The sequence below is a fragment of the Atta colombica genome, unplaced genomic scaffold (genome assembly GCF_001594045.1).
Source record: "Atta colombica isolate Treedump-2 unplaced genomic scaffold, Acol1.0 scaffold126, whole genome shotgun sequence".
Lineage (NCBI taxonomy): Eukaryota > Metazoa > Arthropoda > Insecta > Hymenoptera > Formicidae > Atta > Atta colombica.
The window spans coordinates 5,865,927-5,875,172 of NW_017259213.1; the positions used below are offsets into that span (position 1 = coordinate 5,865,927).

General features: G+C 29.3%; 1 protein-coding gene across 1 annotated transcript in view; it reads right to left on the bottom strand.

Moving 5' to 3' along the window:
- Positions 1 to 9,246, bottom strand: part of LOC108694959 (fatty acyl-CoA reductase 1-like) — a 28,548-nt gene that overhangs the window by 3,272 nt on the left and 16,030 nt on the right. Inside the window, exons 6-8 of the mRNA XM_018204652.1 lie at positions 8,478 to 8,654; positions 6,969 to 7,055; positions 1,857 to 1,918 (exon numbers count right to left, since the gene is read on the bottom strand). Coding sequence (XP_018060141.1) covers positions 1,857 to 1,918; positions 6,969 to 7,055; positions 8,478 to 8,654 — 326 coding nt within the window. The remainder of the gene's footprint in view (positions 1 to 1,856; positions 1,919 to 6,968; positions 7,056 to 8,477; positions 8,655 to 9,246) is intronic.

A 9,246-nucleotide genomic window follows, 5' to 3' on the forward strand; every position in this document is an offset into this window, starting at 1 on the left:
TAATTAATAGTGAAATAAAACTATTAGAATTTTTTTGATGAGTCTTAGATAGTTACAATTACCTGAACAATACTGAAGCTTTCAATAATATTGCTACAACTTCAATATTTTCAATATATTATTAAAATGTGTAGTGTTGCTGAAATTACTGGAATAAGCTGTACTGTATAGACAAATTAAATAGTTATAATTAAAATTCAATAAAAAATACTACATATTATTAGGTGGTGAATTTAATTTCTGCCGCTCTTCTACCACTAAAAGATGCCGCCTCCAACGCTGATGAGTTTCAACAGTGAAGTGGCATGTCTTTTGTTTAAATGTTGCTGAAAGTGATTCAGTCCTCGCAGATTAGATTTCTCGACACCAAAGAGATTTTCCATCGATTAAAAATGAACCGTGATAAGCTGTTTTTCGACAAGTGCTTCTTTATTGCTTTAACCTCAAAAAAACCGCAGCTGAAACGCATTATCCGAACACTTATTATCCAAATATATGATAATAAAATTTCGAAAAGAATATGCAGAGCTTGATTTAATCGCTTCCGAAACAGTGATTTTGACATAGGAGATAAAGAACGTTCCGGACAGTCGAAAAAAATTTGAAGATGTCGAGCAAAAATTGCTTGATGAGAATCCAGTTCAAACACTTTTAGAGTTGTCGAAAGCGTTACTCCAATGTCTCAAAACGCTTGCATGCCATTCATTGGAAAAATTCATAAGGAAGAGTATATGATTATTACATGAGTTGTCAGAAAATGCCTTTTCGAATCGTTTGCTATCTATCGCGATTTCTTTGCTTGCCAGACAAAGAAAAAAGAATTTTTTTGTGGCTTATCGTGACTGGTAATAAGAAATGGATTTATTTTGATAATTCCAAGCGGAGAAAATTAGGGATGAGATAGACAATCATCCACTTCAATAGCCGAAGAGGAATATTCACGGTCATAAGATTTTGCTCTATTTGATGGGACCAGAAGGGTGGATATATTACGAATTCTTGCATCCAAATGAAACCGTTACAGCTGATCGCTAACAGCAGTTATGCCGATTGAGAAACAAGTTGAAGACAAAAAAGATCCGTAATCAACAATCAATGTAAAGTCATTTTATTGCATGATAACACTTGATCGCGAAAAACGTAAAGCAGATATTTCTATAGAGCTTGAATGGGAAGTCCTCTTGCATCTAGCGTATTCTCCAGATTTGGCATTGTCGGATTACAATCTCTTTTCGGTTAACGCACTTACGGACACACATTTTTCTAGTTACGAAGAAGTAAAAATGGATGAATGAATGGATCGCCTCGAAAGATATCGCGTTCTATCGTGGAATTATCCTGTTGCCGAGAGATAGGAAAAAATAATAGAAAATGGAGGAAATTACTTTCATTAAAATATTCATTTATCTTTTCTTCAAAACAAATTAATTTTGGAGACGAAAAACCGGAAGAAATTAAGTGTACCACCTATATGCTGTTTTACATTATTTAAAGAGTTAAAACAGGTCTTTAATACTAAAACTATCGCCAACTAATATTATCGCCAAAATCGAGTATTCTGTTAAAACAACCGAAGATGCCAATTTGGTTCCTTGTTTTCAGTTAGTAAAATGTTTATTACTATATTTATATTTATTACTATTTTAATATATTATTTACATTATTTAAAATTTATATATTGCCCAATATATATATTCATATCATATTTTCTCTCTATGTCTTTAATTATAATAAAATACAAATAAAAAATAACCCAATCACAATCCTCTTTCATAAGTTAATCAACAAATGATAAATAAATATATACATATATATATATTAAAATATATTTGTAATATAAAAGAATATATTCTTACGATAAAACCATAGAATGATCACAATAAATAGTGTCTTAATTATTGTATCGATCCAAGTCATTCTGAAACATCAAAGTAATATGTTAAATATTATTTTAAACTTGTTTTAGTAATACTTAAGATTCTAATAAAATATTGAAGTAATCAATCATCCAAAGCTGAAAATTTCAAAAATAATTGTTATATAACGGTCTGATTCACAGATAAATTAATTGCAAGGCATTTCCACGAGGAATATTGACATGAATTCGTCGAATTCGGAAATCTGAAAGAGAGGAAAGGTTAAGACAAGCGATTCCCGAGAGTATCAATCACGCTGATTACGCTAATTATAATCAGTTGACGTAGATTCTCGTTGTATTTTACAAGGAAAATTAATGGAATATTTAATAATAGCTGAGTCAGCATTGCAATAGATAGATGATGCTAAGACAGTGATAAGAATTTGATATACAGTTTATTATCATGTATATTATCATGTATATTATCACGGTCGTTTTGTTTAAACCTTTTGAAAGTTATTTCTAAGCTGTAATAGCTTCCTCGTTTCAGCATTAGCGAGTAGCTTAAAGGGGGATTTTGGTTTAGAAGCTTGATTTTTAGGCTATTTTCAGAAATTTTTTCTGAAAAATTCGTAAGAATTTAAATCTATTTAAATCAGAATTGTTCCTACATATTCCAAATCATTTTTTTAGAATTTTTTTATTAAAAATAAGCCTTATATAACAGTTTATGTAAGATGATGAAAAAAAAGACGCTACATGGTGACCATTGCAGCTGTTCTGCTCGTTTGAAAACTAAAGAAATTCTTAAAGCATATGAGTTTGACTATCGTTTAATCTATGACAAAAAAAATATTAGAAAGAAAAAAAATGGCATCATTTTGAAAATTTTTCAATTTTTTCGAATTTTTTTTATCTAACGTTAAGTGCTGTAAAATAAATAAAAATAAACATTTTGACTTTATTGTAGTTCAGACAATAACTATATATGCGCTAAAGATGTGCACAAAATTTGAGTGCGATTGGTCTAATTTTGAAAAATCATGGTCACCGTGTTTTTTGCATGATTTTACGTAAATTATTATATAAGGCTTATTTCTTGGAAAATTACAATAAAAAAGATACTTTTAAAAGATACTTGAAATATATACTAATAGGTAGAAACAACCCTAATTTGATCTTATGAATTTTTCAAAAAAAATTCGTGAAAATAATCTAAAAATCAAGCTTTTAAACCAAAATTCTCCTTTAAAACAGAGGTCTTGTCTGCTTTCATATTTGATATTTTTATTAATTGCTTAGATTATAAATATGAAAAACGAGCACGAAATATAAATCTTGCAATCCGTGAGTTACGTCTGTATGCAAATATCGGATTGCGTAAATGCAATACAATTACAATGCAAATGTAATCATCAGTGAATATAAATTCTTATATTTAAAAACATAAAGCATATATTAATGTATGTATTGATAATGTAATGGTGGCGAGAACATTAAAATGCATAATAATTTTATGCAGAATTTGTCTCACAATCAACTATATTATTAGAGGAAAGCCCCCTATTATATAGATAGGTGCCTAATATGAAATAACAGCGTTTCTGCTAAATTAATAAACGTTGTCTTGATTTCACATGAATTTATTATTGCTCTTAGATTGAAAACTCTTAGATGGAAAATTTAGTAGAAAATTCATTATTAGATCATGGCTGTAACCATTGTAAAACAAGATTTAAGAATTTGGATATCTTCAAGTTTCATTGAGATAAGTATTTAAACCTTATTTATTATTTAATAAATAAATATTTGGCAATAAATATATATTCAAGTAGTGATAGAGTAAGGTCGTAATAGAAAAATATGGACTGTGTTGAATTGTTTAATTACAGAAGTTAGATTTGATGATCATAAAATTATAAGGCGTGAAAATCGTAATACGAGATACCCAGGATATTCCTAATATGAAATAACGTATGCTCCTATGTCATAGTGAAAATCATTGCTAAAGTATAAATGTTATTGTATAATAATAAAAAAGACAATTGGAACGTCGAGTGTCTATAAACATAGACTGCGATGCTTGATTCCAACTATCTGAAAACGAATTCTGAATATAATTTATGGCATGTTCATTTTTCGCGCACGCTGGCTGTTTGTTTGTATTTTAGGAACATTAATTAAGTTAACATTAACATTGTTAAATTAACATTAAATAAAGTTTTTTTAATTGCAATACTGATATACTTTGCGTTCTATTATCGATTTTTCGGAGCATCTCATATTAGGAGCACAATTTTTTTTGTGATTTCTCACTTTTTACGTTTCTTTAATTTAAAAAAAAAATGAAATTTAAATTAAATTTTATGTAACATTATCTTAAGCTTATTAAATTCTCTTCAAAATGACCTATTATTTCTTTCTGCCTAGATTTCTAGCATTTACCCAAAATGAACTTGGTATGATCTCGTAATAGGGGCCTTTTCTGTAATTGTTTTATATGCATAATTGATACAACAAAGCTTTGTAAGATAAATAATAATGGCTAGAACAGTATTGTGAACTTAAAAAAAGATGAATGATGCAATTGTATTATACATATAAACTATAATTACAAATAAATTGTACAGAATTTACATAAAATTTTTTTTTATAAAAAAATGATATTAAACAATTTTTACAAATAAATAAAATAAAATGAAGTGATCTTTGCAAAAAAGATGATTATATATATTTATTTTTTAATTAAAATAAAATAATATTATAAAATTAAGATAATAGTAATATTTGTGATTCTAAGAATAAATATAATACAAGTAAAATATCTATGTAATTATATATTCATACGTAATAGATACAGTTCACAATCAATTGGGATGTACCAAATGAAATTAAATGCAAATTATTGATTTGTACTTGATTTCCGCATTGAAGAAAACTCAAATCCAGAACGTATTTGCGTTTATTTTAACTTTGCCTTGCTGAAAAAATCATGTCACAATGTTACAATCATTGATAAAATCGTATAAAACATGTAAATCATATAACGGATTGTTCCAAATCAGTGCATGATTCTTTTAAATGTAATTTGAAAAATCACATAATATTACAAATAATTTCATCCATCATGTGATTATAGTTATTATTCAATTTTAAAAAATTGAATGATAGATACACAGGATGCGTCACCAAAATCTGGACAAATCGAACAATTTCTTTAAACAAAATATTTTTAATGAAAAATTAAATATTACAAAAAATCCGTTTACATGGCACTTGGGGGATCTCTGTAAAGCACAATTATTCGATATATCCCGCATTAACTTGAATAACAGCCTTTATTCTCGGTCTGAAGCGTTCGTATGCACGTTGTAATGTAGCGCTGTCCATGCAGACGGATGCTGCCTCAATAGTGGTCCTTAATGACGTCACATTGGGATACCGAGACTTGTTTGTGATCCTTTCAATTACGCTCCAAATAGTAGTCCAAGGGATTTAAATCTAGGCTGTTGGGAGGCCAGAATGGAAGCCGAGACAAGCAACTCGGTTTGATCTAGCAACCTCAAAGACCATCTGTCATATCTTTAATGTGTACGATTTATATCGAAAATCCTCGGCAATTCGATGTATTGTTAGCTTGCTTATACAACAATCGATGCTAATTTTCGCAACGATTATCCTGGGTCATCTGAAATCAGCGCTTGAACCCTTTGAACGACTGCGGGGTCCTCGCAATGCGTTCTTTCGAATGACTCCTCGCTAACATAACTGGAACCTTCGTTGGATTTTAAAGCCGTATAATTTGCCACAACGTCATAAACAATTGATCTCGGATATTCAAAGAACCGAATTATTTCCGTTGTTGAGCGCCTAGCGCGAAGACTTTCAATGATCGCGGCTCTTTGATTATACTCCGCACTTGATTTCAACATTGCGGCCCTTTTGAGAATATGATTATTTACTAGAAGCATAAGGCTTTCTCGAACAACTTGGTGGAGGCATAATATAGTGAAAAATTTAAATTGAAATTTGTGCGGATTTTGGTAATACACTCTATAGCAGAACAACATATTATCATGACTTTTCAAAATACATAATTTTAAAATCACATATTGATTTGGAACAATCTGTTACGCGATTTACATGTTTTAATTACATGATTTTGTCATTCAACTATATGACATGATTTTTTTCAGTAGGATGTTCTTTTATATTTTTACACATTTGCGTCTAAAATTGCTAGCATCAATTTTATTATTTATTTATTTTTTTATAACCTGAAAATTTGATATCTGAAGATGTTTGCGCTTATCAAGTGTAACTCGCAGTTCTTTCCCAATCTAAGTGTTACACAGAGCAATAATACTATTCGAGCGACATATAAAATATATGTTATATTGATTTTATGCTTGACTGAATCGAAAATATGTAACATACCGGTCAGTTTTAGTTTTTCCTCAAATTGATTTGATTAGCATTATGACATGTAAGAATTTATATTATTCCTCAGGATTTTTAAAACTTTTAATTTAATTGTTCAGACATTTAAGCGCTACAACTAGACGAAAAGTAACAAACAAATAGTTCTTCTGAGTAAAACTAAAATTAACAAATTTCTAAATGTTCTGACATTACAATTTAAGAAAGTTTTCGTCGGTTATCGAATTATTTCTACGTTACGACCTAATTTCCAGCTGACAACACTACGATCGACCAAACAATACTGTGTGTAACTTTGCGACATTACGCAGCGCTATCTTTAATTTTCTATTTGCTAATTAATTTTTTTATTACTTCGAATTATCTCTATTAATAGTTTAATCGTTAATTTCAATTTTATCATAACATAATTTTGTATGTTCCGTGTGCAGTGTATTTAATGTTAAGATATTTAAGTGGCACATATTCAGTGTGATTGCAATTTTATAATGAGTACGACTAATCTTTTACTTTCAATTATTTGTAAAGAATGCGTCAATAACATGAAACATTGCTGTGCTTCTTGATTAGTGTCTGAATGAAGAAAATTTGTGACAAAAAACGAACTTGAGAATAATCAAAAAGTTATTTAGTAAGTACCTATTTTCTATTTTATAATAAGAGATCTCACCTTTTATAGTGACGTTTAGCTATTTTTATACTATCCATATCTATGCTTTCATTAAAAAGATATAATTTTGCACCTCTTATTCCGTTTCTGTGAATGAAGAATTAATGTAGATAAGTAGAACTTTATTATTATTTATTTAAACCAGGGGCAAGTTATTACAATTTTTGATTAGCAATTTTTTCCACTAATATATACATTTAAATTAATGAATACCTACGCATTACTTTAAGTACATCTTTACCTAGATAGCTAATATTTTTCTGATTTGTATCTATAGGTCTGTTCGACTTGCTTACACTTTTTACACTCAGCATCTTCGCTTTTCAGCGCGAAATATATATCTATCTCATTTTAAATGTAAAAAAGTGTAAGCAAATCGAACAGATCATATATTTTTAAATACTAAAAATTAAAATTTTCTATCAGTAAATAAATTATATATACCCCATTGTGGAACAAGTTGTTATATTTACTATATGTATAAGCATATAGCTATATATAAATATATAGCAAATTCAAGATTACAATGAAATCAAACACGAAATATTTCACAAGGAATATTTATTTTATAAATTTATAAAATTATATGAAATTTAAAAAAGATATTATTACAATAATGTTTTCTTTAATTAGTTATTAAAGTTGGAAAACTATAAAATTAATATTACGCATTTGTTGCTTTTCTTACATACAGATGGTCATCTTTAACTTTCTTTACCTCTATAATATACGTTTCTACATTTACAAGTCCTCCTGTTTGTCCTCCTTCTTTTCTTTTTTTTGTAAAATCGCACCATTCTACTGATTTTTATAATTAACTAGATTGTTGATTCAATATGGTAGAAAGAGATGAACCTGATTCCGAGCTATGTTAATTCACATATGCGTCCTATCTATAAATATCGCATAAATTTATGTAAAAAATATTAATGTTATTATCCATGTGATTTATACATTTAAGAATGAAACACAAATATGGCGCTACTTCAAATATGGAGACAAAGTCGACAATCTATTTATAGAAGTCTGTGCATCATTCTGTAGAAGGAAAAAATTATTTTCAATGGAATAAGTTGTTGCACTGTGACAACTTGCCCTGACCATGAAGTGTAATAACTTGTCCCAACTTTCAATTTTTTAATTCCAAAAAATACAAATCGAAAACCAGCACATATATCGATTCAAAATGTGTTATTATAATCAAATGTATATAAAAGAAATATGCAAAAGAATCACATACTTTAACTTATATGTACAATAACACAAGCAATTTATACAATGAAATATTTACTTTTAATAGTGAAAATAAAAAAACATATGTAGTACCTTCTAGAGTTCAAATATATAGCGGCTAAACTAAGTAAAGGGTATCACAAGAATCATATACAAAAATTCATAAAAATGTGCTGTCACCTATAGCAACTAAAAAAACTAACTGTAATAACTGTAATAATTTACTCCGTGTAACAACTTGCCCCGATCTCCCCTGTATAAATAAATCGTACTCACTTAAAGAATTGCAATAGATCGATAGTTTGGTAAACACATCCAAATTCTTTTATATCATTGGCGTTGAGGTTATCAAACATTTTTTGCATTTTGTTATTGATAAATTTCCATTGATTTATCATAAAATATGACAAAGCGGTGTTAGACACGTATACTGTTCTTTGTAATCTGAACAAGCTATATATATATATATACATTACTAAATTGCTATATATATACATGGATCGTTTGATAAGTTTGGTAAATTTCCATGAAATGGCGCTACAATCCATTTGACGCGACATCTCGAAAGATCCACTCTTCGAACCCCTTCAAGCCAAATGTCAACCAGAAAGGACACATAATTCACGTTTGGTAGTCATTTGAAGCGAGATTGGCGCGCAAAAAAGTGCTCTTCCATCAAGACAATGCGCCGTCCCACAAGTCGACAATGACAAAACTACGAATTGGGCTATGAATTGATTCCTCATCCACTCTATTATCCGGATTTGGCCCCGTGTGACTTCTTTCTGTTCCCAAACTTAAAAACTTGGCTCGGTGGGAAGAAATTCTCGTCAAATGAGGAAGTCATTGTTGCCGTCAATGAGTATTTTGCAGACTGAGACAGCCTACTTCAAATGACTACCAAACGTGAACTATGCGTCCTTTCTGGCTGAAATTTGGCCTGAAGGGGTTCGAAGAGGATCTTTCGAGATGTCGCGTCATCAAATGGATTATAGCGCCATTTCATGGAAATTTACCAAACTTATCAAACGATCCAATATATATA